Source organism: Myotis davidii, unplaced genomic scaffold (assembly GCF_000327345.1).
Source record: "Myotis davidii unplaced genomic scaffold, ASM32734v1 scaffold49, whole genome shotgun sequence".
Classification (NCBI taxonomy): Eukaryota; Metazoa; Chordata; class Mammalia; order Chiroptera; family Vespertilionidae; genus Myotis; species Myotis davidii.
In genome coordinates, this window is record NW_006300375.1 from 4,403,101 (window position 1) to 4,424,358 (window position 21,258).

At 36.7% G+C, this 21,258-nt stretch overlaps 1 protein-coding gene across 1 annotated transcript in view; it reads left to right on the forward strand.

The window, feature by feature from the left end:
• Positions 1 to 6: 6 nt before the first annotated feature.
• SEMA3C (semaphorin 3C) overlaps positions 7 to 21,258 on the forward strand; it is a 158,449-nt gene continuing 137,197 nt past the window's right edge. The window contains exons 1-2 of the mRNA XM_006777148.2: positions 7 to 145; positions 2,094 to 2,233. Of these exons, the coding sequence (XP_006777211.1) occupies positions 2,131 to 2,233 (103 nt within the window). The 5' untranslated portion in view covers positions 7 to 145; positions 2,094 to 2,130. The remainder of the gene's footprint in view (positions 146 to 2,093; positions 2,234 to 21,258) is intronic.

Consider the following 21,258-nt stretch of genomic DNA (forward strand, 5'->3'; position numbering starts at 1 on the left):
GAAACTCCGAGGACCGGCCGGGGAGAAGGAGTTTCCCCGCGGGGCCGCCTCCGACAGGCACGTCTTCTGGGCGCAGGGCTGGAGGCACACGCCGAGCCAGACCGGTAGCACCTGGGTTTCTCCGGGCTGGTCGCTTGGCCCCTGGGTAAGCGGGGTCCTGGGGTTCAGCATTAGTTTGGGGTCTGTGTGTGGACTTTTCACACATCACTGTGCTCCGTTCTGTGTATTTTCTTAAGAACCTACGCGGTTTGTCCGGGAGCCGTTCCCCTTGCTGCGAGCCCGGCTGGAGTTGTTTCTGTAGGCTGTGACACCTGCGGCGAGCTAAAGTTGCGCGTTTCAATGACTTCGGAGGCGGAATTGCTGGGGAGGACCTAAGAGTCTTGTTCTTCCCGGCTGTTAGGGTTTCGATGAGAAGTGGAAATAAGCAGCCTGCCTAAGTGTCTGAGTTAAAGGGAAGAAGTTGTAAAGTAGGGGATGCGAGGCGTGTGTAAGACACTTGCTTTGAGTCGCTTTTCCCTAGGTAGGCTTGAAACCACATGGCACTGTGTTCTTGCTTCCTTGGACCTGTCATTTCATCTCCAATATGTATTTTATTTTATTTTTTTGCAATTTGTGGCAAGTGTCTCTTTTTTTTGGGGGGGGGGAGGAGAGACATACCAGATAAAATACTGATAATAGTAATATGTAAAAATATGTAAATCCTATCAGCCTTCTTAATAAAGAGACAAAGGTTAGGCATCTTTGTGGGTTTTTTCCCAGGAAACAAATGACTAAGGGAAAGTCACTCCATAAAATCAATTTTCTTCTAAGACAATTTAGGGATGACAGGGTGAAGAGGTTGTGGAAGCAGGAAGAAACTGTTTCTTTTGAAAATTACCAACACTAACATCTCAAGGTTTCCCTCCATCTGTGTGGTGAAAGAGGTGTGCGATTTTGTTTCTAACTCTCATAACGTATACGTGCCACCTCGGAAATCAACTTACAATGTTCGTTTAGAATGGCATGTTCAGTATAATTGGTCTTTTTTTCTTCTGCATTAATGAAGCAGTGTTTACAACTTGTAATGGCATTTTATTGAGTAAAATCAGTGGTAAGATTTTAATTTTAAAAGCCACATAATATTGAAGGAAGGTCAGAATTGTTGTGATCTATAAAAATTAATTCCTAGATTAAACTGTTATGTTATTTCAGTATATAATTATGCTAGACTCAAAATAATGAGATATTATTTTTATGGTCCTGAGATTATTTCACATGTTGTGACCACTGGAGAGTTTATAGATCTGTAGTTAACCGGTTACCTGATCTTCCTTGGTATTCAGATGTTAGTTAATAGCATGTATCAATGTTATAGCTACAGTTCCAGATAGGACTTGTCTCTATGATTTATCTATTGGGATTTTGACAGCCACTTTCTGGTTGATTTATATGAACTATGCATTGAGGGATATATGGTTCACTAGATTGCTCACCACTAGGTCATTGGTTTGAATTTGGCACCAGTCCAAGGTTACCTCATCTGCTTCATTTAACAGCTGCTCGGTCATCTGTATAAATTGGCCGATAACTGATTCAAATGATTTCAGTGATCAGGGATTGAGCACATGTCCATTTATGCATAGAAACACCATTTCAGATACAAGAGCTAATGAGTACGGAATGTTCATGTGGGATTTTTTTTTTTTTTACTATTATTGTATTTATGGTAGGAAGGGATGTTTTCATCCATTCATACCTATCAATACCATTCTCAAGCCATTTAAACATACTGTGATTTTTAGAGAGGCGATCACATTTAAATATTGGTTTTCCTTTGGGAATCAATCACTTTTTCCTGGCTGCTTTGTTCTTTAAGTTTTGGAAGATGAGAGTTTTTCTTTCGCCAACACTGCCAGACTAGGGGAATTGAATCCAAATTTTCACAGCTAAGGAGCAAAGTCACAGCACCTCCTACTGTTTGCATGACTGTGAAAGTTCAGGAATGTCTTTTGTGAATAAGGTGCTCTGTCCGGATTGCTGGTTATGTTTATGTGGGTGTGGGTGTGCTCCTAAAATGTGAAATGAAATGTAAGAAACTTATCTCTTTTTTAAAGGTATTTCTCTTGGATATTAACTTGAAAATCTGAAGAAATGGCATTCCAGGCAATTTGCATGTTGGTTGGAGTATTTGTTTGTTCTGTCTGTGTAAAAGGATCTTCTCAGCCCCAAGCAAGAGTTTATTTAACATTTGATGGTAAGCAAGTTGATAAATTCTCTGGGAAAATGTTATTTATCATTTGTTTTCTTATCCAGATTAAAAAGCTAAAGGCAGTAAAGTATTGAATATTGATTTTAAAAAATATTTATGGGACTGGTTTTTGGATGATATGGCTATTTAAAATTATTAGTTAATAGACAAAAGCCCTCTGTTACATTTTGTTTCTGAAAATGCTTGAAGTGTATTCTGCCCCCTTTTAAATTTCTTCTGTGTTTGCATGTGCATGCATGGGAGCGATGGTGAAGAACTCAAAGCCTACAATCTCTGATTTTAATATTCACCTGGTTTGGTTGAGAAACACCTCCCATGTACTAATCTTCATTAGCAGAAAGAACTATGAAGGTTAAATTACTGAAACTTTTCCTAATAAATTTTGAGCACGAGTCTTGACACTGGTCTTTCTATATAATAATGTTTCTTCTATTTCCACAAGGGCTTCCTGAGGTTGGCAAAGTCTCCTAATTGAAAAGGAACTAAAGGAATAGTTCAAAATATGCTTTTGATTGCTGTTGTGTACAGATGTTATCTTCGGGAGCTTAGGGAAACGAGTGTGACTTCAAATTTTCACACACATAAAAGTTGTAAGTCCTCTGAGGAATGGTTTGCCGAATGTATGCATGAGCTTTAATGTATATTGCTCAAAGGACTTACAGATGGATGATTTCCGTCAGTCACATAACCCATAGTAATTGGACAGATGGGATAAGAAATGGATCAGGAATATCACCCTGCCACTAAGGGTTATTTATATTTTTATGGCTTCTTTCAACTCTGTTTCTGCATAAACCTCAGTATTATTGGGCATATTTTCATTTTCCTTTGAGAAACAATATACTCTAAGACCTTCCTGTAGCAGGATGTCTTTGAAACACTGGTATCTTGAATTTCAAGTAGTAGTATGACTGACACTTATCAGTCAAATGGCTTCCTCCCTCCCCTCCCCTCCCCTCCCCTCCTTTTCCTTTCCCTCCCTTCCCTTCTTCTCCTCCCCTCCCTTCTCCTCCCCTTCCCTTCCCCACCAAAAGCTTTCTCCAAGGTTATCATAAGTCCTCTAGGAGCCTTATGAACTTAGAGTGCGTAAGCTCCTAATTGCTTCCTTAGCTTCTAAGCCAGGCATTCCCCCTTAAAACCCATGACTATCCAGATAAGTTGTGAAGAAGGAAAACATCTTTTGAAGTGTCCTATTTTTTAAAAAAAAATTACTAACTAAAGCATCCCATAGTCAGCTTACAACTTTTCTCCTAAGCTGAGAGCTATGAAATGTTTTTTTAAAAAAGAAAAGCAAGGCATTAAGGAGCAGTACAATGTCTCCCTGTTTTCTGTATTTCTCTCAGTATATAGGAAGATGGAGTGGTCCCACAGATTAGGTCTCTAAGCCCTTTCTATTTCATCAACATTAATCAAACTTTGTTTAACCCGAACTTAATCCAAAATAGGTAAATATTAAAGATAAGTGTGTCACCAGAGATATTTCATCAAGTGTATGTTTGAAGTGACAATTAAAATTTGTCTTTTAATGAAGTTTAGTAATGCAAACTTTTAAAACCAAACTTTAATACTATGTAGGACAGTAAGTGCTCTGTATACAGTGACTAGAAGGTATAATGGGCTTTTAAAAATACTGCATCACTAATATTTTAAGTGCTCCCAAACTCAAAACAGATTCTTGCAAAATAAGACTTACCTTCATTTATAAACATACTAGAGGCCCAATGCATGAATTCGTGTATGGATGGGGTCCCTTGGCGAGGTCTGTGGAGATTGGGCCGAAACCAGCAGTCCAGTGCTGCATGCCACTCCTACCTGCCGCTCCCGCTCATCCCAGCCCGCTGCACCTGCTGCAGACTTGTGCCCAGTCAGTCCTGATCGCGAGAGACTCACGTCACTCAGTGGCACTTGCCAGCTGTGAGCCCTGCATCTGGCACCTGTCCTGAGGGAGAAGGGAGAGGGCTGGGATGTGATTGGCCCTCTGGGCGGGTGGTGGGATGCCCTTGCTGCCCTGGAATCCGGATCGGAATCCGGATCCGTCCCACTGATGTTCCTGCTGGTTGTTGGGAGCCACCTGGCGGCAGCTTTTATATTATTTCTTTCTTGAGGAGCTCCAAGGGAGGGGAAGCGGCCGCAGTGCCTGAGGCCAACTTCCAGGAGGCCAGTGGCACAGTTGGGATTGTGCCGGCAGCACCAGTCCATTGGTACCTGCCTGTTCTCTGGAGATTGGACCTGTAGGGCTACTGAGGGAGGGAGTGGGCCACCGGGACAGGTGGTCCGCTGAGCAACACTCCCACTGTGGGAGCGCACTGACCACCAGAGGGCAGCTTCTGTGTTGAGCGCCTGCCCCCTGGTGGTCAGTGCATGTCATAGTGACCAGCGGCGGGTCGTTTGGTCACTTAGGCTTTTATGTATATAGGTGTAGAATACAATATGGTAAAATAAGCTAGTGATCTGAAAGTTTTATAATTCCTGATATTTTATTCTTCCCAAGAGCCTTTTTTAAAAAATATATCTTTATTGCCCTGGCTGGTTTGGCTCAGTGGTCAGTGTTGGTCTGCAGACCGAAGGGTCATGGATCCTATTCCCAGTCAAGGGCACATACCTCAGTTGCAGAATCAGTCCATGACCAGATCAGGGGAGTGAGCGGTAGGCAACCAGTCGATGTGTCTCTCTCAGGTTGATCTTTCTCTCTCTCCTCTCTCCTCTCTGTCTCTCTCACTCCCCACTTCCACTCTCTCTAAAAATCAATGGAAAAAATATCTGCACTCCTTGGGTGAGAATTATCTTTATTGTGAAAGTATTACAGATGTCTCCCTTTTTCTCCCCATAGACACCCTCCACCCCTCACCTGTCCCCTCCCCAGGCCTACTGCACTATATTATCTGTCCATGGGCCGTGCATAGATAATTCTTTGGTTAATCTCTTCCCATAACCCCTCCCCCTACCCTTTGAAATACTTCAGTCTGTTGCATGCTTGTGCCTGGATCTTTTTTGTTCATCAGTTTGTTTTGTTCACTTGATTCCACATACAAGTGAGATCATGTGATACTTGTTTTTCTCTGACTGGCTTATTTCACATAGCATAATACTCTCCAATAGCCTTAATAAGAAATAATCATAGAGATAAAATATCACAATTTAGAGACTATTTTAAAGTGATATATCAATATGGAAATTCCATAATTTCTTCATAAAATACAAAAAACTCTTAAGTTAGACTATATATATGTCAAAGTATCATAGGAAAAGTACCTTGGGCAAAAAAACCACGTTAAAATGTTTAAATTTTAATCATAAATTTATAAGCATTTTCTTAAGAGATTTGATAGTATACCTGCTTGAGATGCTTGTTCCAAATTTCTTATTAAAGTTTGTCATTGATTTTATGATGACTTCTCTGAGTAGGTTACTAAATTTCCTCCAAAGTAGTTTAGTCTTGACATCAAAATACAGAAATTTGTGCCGGGTTGACATATATAGGGTGGGGCAAAAAATCTGTTTATAGTTATGAGTAAACCCAAATAATTATTGCACTATTATTTATCAATTATTCTCCATATGAACAACTATAAATCTACTTTTGCCCCATCTTCTATATGAACGTATGTTAATTTAAGTGCATAAAGGTATATACTTTATTTCATTTATTTCATATTTCTAAATTTCTAAACTAACTTGCAACCAAAAATCAGGACTTGGAAGATGCTTTTGAGGAAATTCAAGTAATTTCAAGTTACACCAGGCAGAGGTCTTTTGCATTTTTATAGTTTCTCATAATTACATTGCCTCCTGACTCTTTTGTCTTGAAATCTTCACTGTAACTTGATCCTCTGCCTGTCTCTTCCTGGGGAGAACTTTAGGAGAATCCTCCAAGTCTTGTCTTATTTATAGTCAAATGATGGATCATAGTTGACTTAAAGGTATAAGGAACAAGAGATCCTTTCTCACATTCAAGTTCCAGCCCTTCTGCTTGTGGTGGAATGATGGACTGATAACATTTAAGAAACGATTTACAGATTTGCCATCTCTATTGATCTATCGCAAGGTCAACCAGATGGCCATCGGTCCTATGGGAGAATGTACTTCAGATGTTATTAATTAGTTTCATTTGTGCTAGCTAAACCTTGCATGTTAAGAGAACTTACTCCTAGAAGATATTATATTGTGTAATTTTTATAATTCTCATTTTATGCCAAATAGCTTTTCGAGTGAATATATAGTTAATGCAAATGTTTTTTAAATTGAATACTTTGGAAAAGCAATTCAATAGTTTAACAGATTTATATTTTATAACATTATTGCCACTGTATTCCCCCCACTTCCCTGGTTAAATTTTAAAGGTCATATGGAAAGGCAAGGATACATATGTACAATAGACAAAAATGGTTTTGCTTGTTAATATAACAAGAGAAAGCATTGCATTTATCCAGTAAAAATTTTAGCATGTAGTATTTTATAAAATCAGGAGTAAATACAAAATAATTTGATAAAAGGTATCAGTTACATGTAATTTTAAGAGAAGGTTCTGAGCTTCAGAAAAATGGAAATTTTTTTTACATTTTTATATATAAAATATGATAACTGAGTTAATTATATTGTGTTGTTCCTATTTAAAAATTAGATAAATTCTTATAATAAGATTACTTTTTCAGCTAGCAATTCTGATTGTGAATCTAAGATATTTAATTTATTGACAAAGTTGTTCACATTATATTATTATCCTCACTATGTCTGTAGGATCTGTAGTAATGTTTTTTTTTAATTTCATTTCCTATATTAGTGATGTATGTCTGCTTCCTTTATGCTCAGACTGATCTGTATAGAGATCAACTTTTCCATTTTATTGATCTCTTTAAATAATCAACCTTTTTTGTCTATTATTTTTCTGTTTAACATTTTTTATTTATGCTCCATAATTTAACTATCTTATTTCTTCTTCCTTTATGTATAATTTGGTTTTTTGTAACTACTTAGCATAGACTGTTAAATTACTGATTTGAGAAGTTTTCCCTGATACAACCAGTTATGGAGGTATGGTACAAATTCCCAAAATATTGATTTAGCAGTGCTCCACATATTTTGATGAAATGTGTTTTGATTTTCAGTCAGTTCAATATGTCTTCTAATTCTTCTGTTATGTTTTCTTTTACCCATGGGTTATTTAGAAATATTTTGTATAATTTATAAATATTTGGATATTTTTATATATCTGTCTGTTATAGATTTCTGCTTTAACTCCTTGTTGTCAAAGAGCATGCATCAGGTGTTTTTAATTCTTTAAACTCATAATAGTCTATATAGAAAAGAATATGTATACTGCTTTTGCCACATAGTGTTCTATTAATATCAATTAGATTCAATCAGGTGATGAATTTCTATGGTTTCTATACTTTTTCTGATTTTTGGTCTAGTTGTTAGTTCAGTTAGTGATAGAAGAAGTTGAACTCTCCAATGATAGTTACAGATTTATCTATTTCTCTTTTTCAGTTCTATCAGTTTTTGATTCATGTTTTTAACTTTTTGTTATTAGGTACTGACATATTTAGAATTGTTATGCCTTCTGATGAATTGAACTCTTTTTTATTATGAAATATCTCTGATTGTTACTGGTAATAATGCTTATTCTGATATGTATTTTGTATGTACGTATTGCTTTTATATTTTTTGATTAATGAAAAATAACACCAAAATTTTAGTTATAATAAAGTGCAGAAATGTTTACCATGATTAGACTGGCCTCTACAACATATTTTAATTAAAATATTAGGAAATATATTTAAATAGACATTTTTGATATACATAAATTGTATGAATGTGTGATTGGCATTGTGGCATAGTGAGAACAGCATTTACATAGAAACCAAACTATCATGGTTTTTAATCTTTGATTATTCACTAATTAATTCTGAAACTTTAGCAAGACCTCAGTTTCCCGACCAGTTAAAAAAACTTGGGCAAAATTATTTCTTATATCCCTGTTGCCCTATAACAGTGATGGAGAACCTATGACACACGTGTCAGAGGTGACACACAAACTCATTTTTCTGGTTGATTTTCCTTTGTTAAATGGCATTTAAATATATAAAATAAATATCAAAAATATAAGTCTTTGTTTTACTATGGTTGCAAATATCAAAATATTTCTATATGAGACAAGGCACCAGAATTAAGTTTAGGGTTTTCAAAATGCTGACATGCCGAGCTCAAAAGGTTCGTCATCACTGCCCTATAATTATGTGATATTTAAGTTTAGTTTTATTTTATAAATATCACCTCCTTCAAGAAAATCTTCTATAGTAACCTCTTGAATGTTTTCAATAATATTTTATGTAAATGACCTGGGCAAGGGGAAGAACAAAACTAAACAATTTTCAAAAAATCAGGGATATTGAAATCATACAAAACTGGTTTTAAATAATGATTGTCTGCTACTTTCTGGGTATGCTACATTAGAGTAATTATTTAATCTCCCTAATCCGGAATTTTATAATCTGTAAAATGGTTAATAACACGTACTTCATATAACTGTTTTGAAAATTAAATGAATTAAGCTTGTAAAGGGTGTTGGGTAGTATATATAGTATATCCCATTACAACAGTGGTTCTCAACCTGTGGGTCGCGACCTCTTTCGGGGTCAAACGACCCTTTCACAGGGGTTGCCTAAGACCATTGGAAAACATATACATAATTACATATTGTTTTTGTGATGAATCACTATGCTTTAATTATGTTCAATTTGTAACAATGAAACGGGGGGTCAGCACAACATGAGGCACTGTATTAAAGCGTCACGGCATCGGGAAGGTTGAGAACCACTGCATTACAATACAATACAGGGAGGCTTACATTAAAGTTAGTATTTATAAGTTCCTTTAGGGCAGAAATATGGTCTCCATTACTACCCCTCCACTTAGCATAGAGACTGTGATATATTGCTCAGTAAATGTTGAATTAACATAAATTTCGATACCCCTTTCTGCTACACCTCCCAACCAATGGAGCATCGATACACTGCAACCACTCTTTAGTGAATTCTGGATCATTTAAAACAATGACACATAGCAGGGAGAATGCACTAGAAATTGATTTCTTTATCATAGCACTAAAATATAAAAAGCATGAGAGGAATTTTTGAAGATTCTATTTTTTTAAGTCCAATTTTTTTATGATGAACTTGAACTTAAGAACTTAGTCTACTCAATTTACTTCTAATGATCGTCATGGCATAGTGAGTGGCTAGAAATTGGGTCATTTAAGAGTACTCAGTTTACTCAGTTTAGTTCTAATGATTGTCATGGCATAGTGAGTGGCTAGAAATTGCATCATTAAAATCAGAAAGGGGTCATGTGGGATAATTTCTAATCGATTTCTATATCATGAAATGAAATATATCTGTGTAAATATATCCATAGGAAGATATAAATAAAAATATAATTACATCCATATAAATACCAAATGTAGGTCATATACTACACTTAAAGCAGTGGCTGTTAAATAGTATATCAAATTTTTTCCATACTTTTGATGAGCAAATTGAAATTTATTCAGGAAAGTTTGCTGATGGAATACTTTGTGTGTGAAGAAATTAATAAACCTTACATTCAATACTTAATTGAGATTTAATTACTGGATTTATTAATCTCATGTAAGGTAATGAGGATATGTATTATTAAGTTACTGAAATAGCAACATTTCTTTCCTTATTGTTTTAAGAAAGTCAACTTATCCAAAATTACACAGTAGCTCCACCTCTACTAACAAGCAATAATTCAGTCATGTGGATGTTTGTCTTCCTAGTACAAATCTCTGAGTCATCAGACTTACTATTTAAAGTAATCCTGATGGATACAGGATTATCATTTTTATATGTTTTTAGGTCTAGAAAGATAATATCTGGAGATAAAGAAGTAGAATAAAGGTAATGTACACTCAGTATCCCATAGGCTTCAGAAAGCCCAAATGAATATTATTTTACAGAAAGGGAAGTCTGAGTCCACTGCAGTTTTTCTTTTGTTTCAAAACTCTTTTGAGTTATTGTCCGACTGGCATGGCTCGGTGGTTGAGCATTGACCTATGATCCTGAAGGTCACGGCTTGATTCCCAGTCAGGGCACATGCCTGGGTTGCCGGCTCAATCCCCAGTGTGGGGCATGCAGAAGTCAAGAAGATCAATTATTCTCTCTCATCATTGATGTTTCCATCTCTCTCTCCCTCTTCTTTCCTCTTTGAAATCAATAAAAATGTATTTTAGAAAACACAAATAAAAACTCTGATGAATTATTAAGGTGCCCCCGGCAATATCTTAAAGCATTTATAAAGCTTTGGGAGCTCAAAAATTCACTGATAGGTTAAATGGATGGCAGAAAGTCAGTCATTTGTCACTATTAATTCTTTGCTTGTGTTCACTAGAACAGTAAAGACATCCTACTACTAAACTGTCCCTCTTCCTTTGAAGCCTGTGAGTCATTGCCTAAAACTCAAAGGGTTAAAACTTCATAAAGGTGCTACTATTTGGACACATTTTTCTTAGCTTATTTTGGCCAATTTTCCAGCTCAAGTTTGAGTTTTACATTTACATTTGCATGTGCATGACAGTGCTTTAAAAACATAAAAATGTCACTGTGGGTTGTATTGGGCAACAAGTACATTAAGTGTAGAGCCTTATCAGTTCTTTCAGTTATTTACTTAGTGATTCTTTTTGCCTTCTTTCAGTGCTGATTTTTTATTAATAAAGTTATAAATGTCTCCAAGTCATTGACAGTATGTAAATGAAAGAGGATAGAATTTTACAAAACATTTTTTATCGCCTATATCTGCCTCATTTGACAAGAAGCTTAGTTAATTAAATGATAAATAAAAGGACCCCTGTGAACTGGTGAGCTAAACCCAAAAGCTGATGAATTGACATTGGACAATAAACTCAAAATAATAAATTGCCTCTTTATGAACTCTGGTAGCATTAACCTTTCAAGGCACATTTGTTGAGAACAGTTTGTCTTATGGTCGCCCAAGAGATGAAAATAAAGCCAATTGTTCTTGATTTCTCCATTCATCTTGGAGAAAGCTCACTCTGGTTGTATTGAATCTTCTGAAATATTTAGTTCTTGGGAAAACTTGTGTTACTGCAGTTTCTTTTAAATCCCTTTCTGATGGTCTCAGTTAAATGTCAATTAAGCATCTTAAATAGCACCTGCATGTCTTGATAAACCAAACTCAATAAGGGTTGCTGTGTAATAAGAAGCTCTGCATTTTTCCTCTGTGACAGTGTCATTGAAATCAGGAAGGAACAGATGAATGCAAGGGCGCATTGGGCAGTACTCAACCATAAAGAGTCTGAAATAGAGTAGCACTAAGCTTGTGATGTAAAGAGCAAATTAAAACTGTTATAAAATACAAATGGGAATAGAAGATGAGGAGAAATTGCCAAGAGATTTCATATGTCTGTTGTCCCCTATAAATTATATATATTTATATAGGACTCTGGTACTCAAAATAAAACAAAATCTCTTTCATAGCCTCAAATTGAAGGAGGGAAGTTTTAAGTAGTGCAAAGAAAGTCTCATGGGAAATAGTAGAGTAGAATATTTCTCTCTCCCTTTTTAAGATTTTTAGAAAAAAGTGAGAAACCCTGTCATAAAAAGGTAATTCTTGTCCTCAGTGAATTTTCTCATATTCTAATTAGCTTAATTGTGTTGCCAAAAGATGATGTTGTGATGGTCAGCCATTTCTAAAAGTACGAGGTTCCTGCAATTGAGAACTGAAAAGGGATGCTTCAGCAATCTGAAATCAGAAGAGTGAGTTTGTGTGCTGTGTTTACTCAGTCATCCAATCAAGGCAATTTCATGAACAATATGTGTCATATTCCATGATTATCCATAGATAAGTGTGAACATTTATGGTCAAACAATTGGCTGTGAGAACCAGCTATGACTACAGTGGGAGAGCTGCTATGCAGGAGACACCCTTATGGAGCAGAACTTGCTTCAGTGGGGCTTTGATGATCACTGAGTCTGCCCCTTGAGTGTGTTGCTTATGGATGTGAAGAGTTGTAATCTGATATGATCTGACATTGACCACTAGGTACACTGGCTCTTGGGTTTCCGGGGAGATTCAAAGTCAGCCCCTGCCTGGGGCCACCCAGCAGGAGCTACAGCGAGATCTGCAGATTCCTCCTCTTTGTATCGGGTTTGGAAGTGCCCGGACGAGGCCCAGCTGTGAAGCAAGACAGGCTGGTGCCGGGTCTTGAGCCTTTTATTGATAGGTTTGAGGCTTCCTGACCCAGCTGCAGCTTGTTTAAGAAATTCATATGCAAAATTTATATGAACTCACAGGCCATTCATATGCAAAAGCCTCTGCACACAGCTGGGGTGGGGTTATAAATTGGATGGAGCAGGGTCTTAGGGAATCACCAGGGGAGAGCAAAAAAAATATGGCTGCCAGTCAGCCCTGCACCTGGGGAGGTTCCAGCACAGGAACAATGATCTCTGCGAGCACCTCCATCTGGGAGAAAGCCACTCCCAAGTTCCTGCCCTGATGCCAGACAATCCAGTTCCTCCTCATATGTGTCTGCATCTCCCAGAGCCTTGCCCTGATGCTAGAGCTCAGAGGAAGCGGGAACTTGTAAGTTCAGTTTGTGGTGCTGGCCTTTTAAGAGGAACAGCTGGGTCTCCAGCAGCCTCCATGTCACTGAGCCCCAATCCATACTGGTTTTTACACCCCGTAGTTCTTATTGCCCATAGGAACTTCCTTTCCCAGCTCTGGGATCCAGGGCTGAGGATCTGGTCTGGGGCTGGGACCCCTTGCTCCTCCAGGCAGTCTCTGCAGAGAAGATCTCCCTCCCAATTCAAAAGCAGCCCACCTGGGTGCCGGACCTCTGTGCCTCTGCACCTCCTGCCAGTCTCAGTGTGCTTTCTTCTTTACTTCTCTAGTTGTAGGCCTTCCGTTCAGTCAGCTTTCCGCGGTTCTGAAAGATGGTTGTTCTGTATTTTAGTTGTAATTTTGATGTGGTTGTGGCAGGTGGCGAGTACAGGCTTTTGCCTATGCCACCATCTTGGTTCTCTGGAATATGTTTAGTTAGTTGCTGTAGGTGAGGTCTCCCTTTTGGCTATGGGAACAGGTCTGAGCTCAAACAAAGGATAACTATAGAAAAATGTATTTCTCTCTCTCCTTACCTCTGTGCAAATTTGTCAGGGTGTGTGTTTCCGTAAGTTCAAGATAGCCTACACTTTCTCTTTAAAAAAATGATTCGAGTATTCATTTTTTTTTATGGACACCATTGCAGCATCAACTAAATATACACTGAGACACACTCACTTTTTCCTTTTCCTAAACACCTTTTATGTAATGAGTATTTAAAAAACTATCATTTTTGTTTTAGTTATATGACTGTCAAATAATAAAAGTATTGAGAAAAAGAGCAGCAAACTTTGGGCAAATTCCAGCACTTCTTTGCCGTCTGTATTTTCTGTCATGTGTTACTAAAGACCTCTGTTGTTAATGAAAACAAATTTAAAAGCAAGGAACAGAAAGGTTAGACGTTTTCTAACACTGGGTATGACTTGGCAAGCAGAACACATAAAAGGCAGAGCAAAGTGCTAAGCCGTGTGCTATTTTAGGGCAGCACTAGCCACGAAACAATGTGCTGAGCTGTAAAAGATGGCAAGTATCGCCTGCATTTCCAAGATGCGTGATTTCCTTTCAAACCTCCCTCATTTTCTGGAAGTTAAGTGCCTTGAGCACTTAATATTGATGTTCTTTCTATGGAGTGCTTTTTATGTTTTTGAGAAATTCCACCTGATAACTCATTTATTACAGAATGCCTCTGAAGAAGGTAGTCATGGCGGCCCAGGGGTGCTAAATGTCTTGGCTAAGGACATACAGCTTGATGGTGGCAGAGACAAGACTGGAAGAGGGAAATGGAATAAGAAGAGGAAAATTAATTATGGACTTTGTTTGTAGGGTGTCAGAGATCTCCTGAAAATGCATTTTACAGAAATTTTAGGCCATTAATATGAAATTAACAAGTTTGTTTTCCAAAGTATGCACAACAGCATAGCTTAAACATACCTTAAATTTTTAATTAACGACTTACTTTTTAGTAATAATTTATGGATTTTTATATGTCAAACTTTAAATATATTTAACACGACATTAGAAATGCCTCTAAATTCTCTTTGAATAGATTGAGGTAATTCATAAATACCAGAAATTTATATTTTTACTTGTCACTAATTCATGTAAATTAGTGAATATACTTTTCCCAAGTTACTGCTCTTATAATTAAGCTTTTCAGTTGATGTGGAATGTATATCAGTATCCCATTTTCCCCTTTGTCAATTCCTAGAATAAAGTATTCTACTCTGCTCATTTATGTATTTCCTTAGAAGGAAAACACCATTAAAATAATCTTATGTTCTAATTTGAAGTAATCAGTAAAAGTGCCTAATATTCTTGCCTTTCTCAACTTTACAACTTACCAGCATTTAAGAATATTGACAATAAAATCAGGAGATATCCTAGCTAATTAATTCTTAAATTATCACCTTACTAAAACTATTTTTCGTATAAAAAAGGAGCAGGTACTAGACTTTGATTATAAGATTGCTCCTATTTAATTTTATATATAATGTGAAGGCTGTTGTCAGGTCTATATGGAATTGATAGACCAAAAGAGTCAAAACAGTATAGTTTTACAGTATAGTTTTGCTATTTCATTGCCGGATCTATGGGACTACTTATTTCACAAAAATAAATTCCTGAGTCTCTGTAGTAGCAATAGCAGTAAAGAAGCAGTTGCTAAATTCTTTCGTGAAAAACATATTTCCTCAGTGTAGAATTTCACTTGCTAAAGACAGAATTAGGGAAAGGGGATATATAGCTGATAAAAATAAATGCCCTATCTACACACACACACACACACACATACATACATACACATACTCAATGAGTAAGACCCATTATATTTCAATACAAATTCAGTCTTTCCTAGGTGTACACTGTCTTCTAAAATGCATGTAACAGAAACTGAGAAGTCAGCAAAAAAAAGCTATTGTGTTTTTGGTATTATTTATGCTTTCTCACTTTAAAGTTTCAAATACTACCAATTTATAATTATATAATAATTAGCTTCTCAAACACTTTAGTTACAGTAATACTTAAAATGTTACTGTAACACTCAGGTGTACAGACACAGCTGGAGCAGAACAGGAAACTCTGATGATTTATGTATTTGAGCCTTGCCTCCCTCCCATTACTGATGGCTAGTAATAGTGCAGAATGACATGCTGGAAACTACCTGTCAGAAGGAGGCCATCCATTTTTAGTACAAATAACTGGAATGTGAATGTGGCAAATAATATGTAAAGGGATCCTAAGTAAATACCTAAATTTATTTCACTACACTTACTTCTTTTAAAGCCAGTGAAGTCTTGAAACCCAAGATGCCACTGTTACTATAGTTAGCAGCAATTGAAAGTCCCAATTATAGCATATGAAACACAATCTTTCATTAGATGCTTCTGTTTTCTTAAATCTTCATTTCACAAAATTTAGATTAGGAAAGTCCTTTCCTCTTTTGTAAATAGACACAACTGTACAAACGGTGTGAGGTACCCCAAGTTGGCACTTTCTTCATTGCTGAAATTGGATAACACAACAGGTCTGAAGATTTTAAGACAGCACTAGCAAAATTAGAAACAGAGTAAGGGGAGCAAACCCCTCGTATTCCTGACCTTAGTTGGGTCAAGTAGAAGTGGTTAGTTGGCCATGGCTTCTTTAAATGATCGAGACTATTATATGTAAAACACCATTCCAACAGAGCTGTCATTCTTAACCCAAGGACCTATTGTTCTTGTAAGTGAAGAGTTGCAAAGTGATTATAAAATCGGCTTACATAAAATAAATAAGAGTTTATTGACTTTTATTTTGGAATTAGAGTTATGTCTATATATACAAATCATGTTTATAGACTAGTCAGCCGTGGGCAAACTACGGCCCGCGGGCCGGATCTGGCCCGTTTGAAATGAATAAAACAAAAAAAAAAAAAAAAAGACCGTACGCTTTCATGTAATGATGTTTACTTTGAATTTATATTAGTTCACACAAACACTCCATCCATGCTTTTGTTCCGGCCCTCCGGTCCAGTTTAAGAACCCATTGTGGCCCAAGAGTCAAAAAGTTTGCCCACCCCTGGACTAGGTTGACAACTTTTAATGAAGATACTTAAGATGATGGGCAGGCATGTAGTAGTTTTGATAATATGATGTGGTGATTATTTTAGTGCTCCTTTTATAAACTTTCCAACCTCTTAAATATACACTAGTAGTCATAATTCAAGCATCAACAAAACCTCATGACTTCCTTTATGCCTTGATTGGAAAAGAACTATTGAATAATGTATTTTGCCTTGGTTGCCAAAAAGAGCTTTACGCATTCTTTAAACATTATCAACCTAGTTCCGTTATCACACCTAAGTGTTATTATTTAACAACCATGCAGAAAATGGGAAGAGATTGGAGTCCCTTTTATGTACAAGCCTGGGTTTAAATAGAAGCAGTCTTTCTGGCATTAAAAGCTTCCAACTTTTGTTAGTCCGTTCAGCCGGATTGTCGCTCCTTAAATTCAGACTCAGGGACTTTTTTTTTTTTCCTTTTCCCTGAATAGTAATACTCAGAACATTCCAAGAGACCAGAACATGAAGCCGAAATAAGACAATGAGTGCATTATCGTCACCTAAAGTGCATTTTGAATTTTATTAGAAGAAACCGATTAAGATGTTCTTTTCAAGCAAAGGGCTTTGCGTGGCTTCAGCAAGTTACTTTCCAAGTGGGTCAGGGGTTGAGCCGGCACAAAGAGCAGGTCTTTCGTTTAGCATCTCGACTGCTTTAATGCAAATGCGACTGGGATTTCTTTTTTCTTCTTTAAGCTGATTCTCTTAAAAGCCATGCTTCCTGCCACTGTTCAATATAATTGCATCAATTCCGTTTTCCATTAGTACTCAGAACCTGCTGATATGCCTGCAGTTTTAAAACCTTTGTGTGACAATACAATTATGCATACTTTTTGCAGGGGTTCCTGATAATGCATATGTTCTATGCGGTTGTATTTTTTTTATTTTGATATCTAAAGGAGGTCAAGCAAAGATGTCTTTATGCCAGTATGCTAAACTTTGGTTATTCAATCAATTATATCAATTACAGTGGTATGAACACTTTTCCCTTACATTCAATGGGCTATATTTTGTTGAAGAAAAAGCACATGTTACTTTGCGGCAGAATAATGACATATTCTGACTTCAGGTGAAAGGAAGTGATGTCTTCTGTCCTTTCTCATTATATCTATAATAGCTATGTCGCTTCCATAATGTGTGTGTGTTTTTTCAACAGTTTGCCTTTATGGAATCTTATAATGATCTGCAATAGTTTACTTTATCTCATGTCTTTCTAATGTTCTGATATGTATTTGATAGTTTTCTATACATATAGTTTTATGTATAAATTTCAGCCATTACATTAAAAATCTCACATGTAAAATATATTTATCTAGCAGTTTATCAGCTTGCACTTGTTTCACTTACATCCCCTCTTTGGTTCTTCTTTTTTTAATTGAAGTGAGGAAAAAAGATGATCAAGCTTAGCCTGGAATTATTCATGAAATGGTGAAAGCTTCAGAGCTCAGTGCTGATGGAATGTGTAGCAGGAATTGATTTAAAGGTGGCCTGGAGTTAAGACGCATCGTCTATTTGTGCTTTGGAGATGAAATTCAGAGCCGTCGCTCTTAGGTGAAATTACCTTTAAAACAAATATCCTTTGGTTTCCAAATTTGAACACAAATATTGATAAGGCAGAACTCAAAACCTTTTCTAAAATCACTTCTGGGTAAAAATATCTTAGATTTTTAATAACTAAAGATAAACTTTCTGAGGTACATTGCTAGCATAGATCTTTTTCAAGGTATGTAGCATCTGAATTAAGCTCAGATTATATTCACCTTAAAGTGGAAACTGGAAAATCTGGTTAGAATTGATGGTTGGCAAATTATGGGTCAATATGAGACAAAGCATTTTGGCTTTTATAAAGAGTGTTGTCCATTTAATCTCTTATTCCTTGCTCTCCACTCATCCATCATACTTTGAGAAATTCCTTTAATACATTACTAAACTAAGAAAAAGTCCCCAAGAACTGCATTGAATTCATGAATATTTTAGAGTGCCCACCATGTAAATTGTTGTCTGCTACATCTATAAGTACAAGAAGTATGGTATGAGTCCTTTCCTTGGTGAGCACTTGTTCCAGTTCGCACAATAAGCTGACCATTTAAATACCTATTACACCAGGCACAACAGGATGTGTGCCATAAAAGAGGCGCAATCAATTCATAGAAGAGGCCAGCTTTGAAATAAAAACATTATTTTAAATTGGTTTAGAATATTGGCTTTAAACCTATCGTGGACATTAATCATTCTGCTGGCAGGAATTACATTTTAAAAAAAAAAAAGTCCTGGTTATAAACTGAATTGAGAGAGGGAATTCAATTGGAACGCCAAGGAAGAGATTATTGCACGTAACCAAGGTTCTCCAAGGCTCTGAGGCAAAGCACTTTTGCTGAGTTTGGCTTTGTTTTCCTTACTTAGCTCCAAATTCCCATCCGTGCCTCTTCACGATGAAGAATCCTTATGGCCGTCTGACTGAGCAGTTGACAAACAGCTTGACTCCAGTTGCCAGATTGTCTTCAAATGCCCATTAAAAAGCCCATTCTGCCTGTAGTCGTAGTGGGGATCAGGGCCTGTTTTTAGAGTCCTCTCCATTTCTTCCATATCTGAGTCTCTGTCTCTCTCATTCTCTCTCTCTCTCTCTCTCTTTCTCTCTCTCTCTCTCTATTAAAATTTTTAGACTTCCTAATGCCTGGAGAAGTCTGCCTTTGCAACATTACTTTGTTTTCTATCATCAGTTGATAGAAATACTCTATTTTGCACAATGCTTCTAGTTACTATATTCTGAACATGCATTGCTTGTCTCCATTTCTTCCATATCTGAGTCTCTGTCTCTCTCACTCTCTCTCTCTCTCTCTCTCTCTCACACACACTCACACACACACACACACACAGACACACACAATCATAGCCATTTTTGAAGGGTAGAGCAAAGTCATGAAGGAGCCTGTGTTAAATATCAGAGGCTCAAAATAATTAGGTCTTCAGAAGCATCTTTCATGCCCCTGAATAAATTCTGTACCAGAGGTCAGAGACACGTTTATCTGGGCTTCCATTCCCATCGGCAGTTTGCAACTGTTAGAAAACAAGAATTTCCACGTTACTCCTTTTATCAGTGAAAGAGAACTCTGTTCAGTCCATTGCGCTAACGTTTCTCAGGATAAGGCCTTTGCTAAACATTAAAATTTAGCTTCTCTCCTCAACAATCGAGATTGTCAATGCCAGAGAAATCACCGTTAGTGTAGGCAAAACACAGCTTGAACGCTGACAACCCTGTAAGAGTGAACAGATACCCTTCGCTTCTGTGTGCAATGATACGACCCATTTCAAAGTCATGGCCTAGAAAATTATGTTCTATTTTCAATTTCCTTTATATTTTGAAATGTATGATATCTGAGTGAGATTCTTGACAACCTAAGCTAGGTCGTGATTTAGGTTAGGTCATCAGGCCTAGCATCAAGCCAGGCACTAATATCATTAAATAAAGTTTTGTGCGATGGATGTTCGCTCATGGACAATTTCATTTGTGTGTACTTTGTGTCTAGTTGTTGATAACAGACTCTTTAGAAGGTGAAGAGGTTATATGCTAGTATTGTGGTGATAGATACAGTAGGGACAGTGGGACTAGATATAAGATAGGGAAGATTGCTTCTCACTCAGAAAAAATAGGTCACCTGTGGCAATGGGAACAAGTTCTGGTCTTTTTTTTGTATAACATAGTTTTTGGGGGTTTTTCCAGCCTGGTTAATGATACACAGCAGATACTTACTAAATACTTGAAAATAAAAGAACGAATAAATTATATCTGCATATTGGAGGGGAGCAGGAATAGGAGAGAAAGCACAAAAATAGTGAATCAATTCCTCTTTAGCTCTATGTTCCAGGATTATAAAGTGCCCATAATTCAGAGACTCCTTTCTTAATATGCCTTTAACTTTCTTGTTAGCAAATGATTTTGGTTTAGGCCCCTGTCCTTCCTACTATCCTTCTATTATTATCATGTAGACAGGAAAGGCACGGGCCTAATGGCTTTCATTAGCTTGTGAAACATCTTCTTGTTAGCAAATGATTTTGGTTTAGGTCCCTGTCCTTCCTACTATCCTTTATTATTATCATGCAGACAGGAAAGGCGCGGGCCTAATGGCTTTTATTAGCTTATGAAACATAGCTGCATACTTATAATAGAAGAATTTCTGGAGAAGAACACTATATATCTGGGTTATGTGGTGGAAATAAACTAAGCAATATTATAGGGAGATAAATAATAAACAGAAGGCAAATTGAGTATTTTGGGCCTTCAAAAATGTCAGTATTGGCGGATAGTCATATTTTGTGAATAATATAATAGCATGAATTAACAACTTTACTTGGCCATTATCAAGAGCTTTATGGTTTATGTTTCAGTGTACCAATATAATTATTTTTAATTAGAGGAATGTAAAAGTTTAGTCCTTATAATGTGGAATATACCTAATACATATGGGCAAATTCAGAAAAAAACATATTTTGCTCATTGGATGCAGTTTTGGTAGAAGAAGATAATCAGACAGCTATCTTATTAAGTGAAACAGCAAATAATGTTCTAGGGCACTGTGTGTTTTTAGAATTTCAGTCACATAAAGCTAAGATATCATTGTTTCCAGCTTCCACCTGTAACTTTATTGATCGAGCTTTAATAGAAAGAGTTATGTATTGCCTTTGAAAGAAATTATTAGATTTAGCACGCTGCTATTATTTAGGACTTGCCTGCAAGTCTTGCAAAGTATATAGACAAAGTGAAGTAAGTGAGGAAACAACTAGA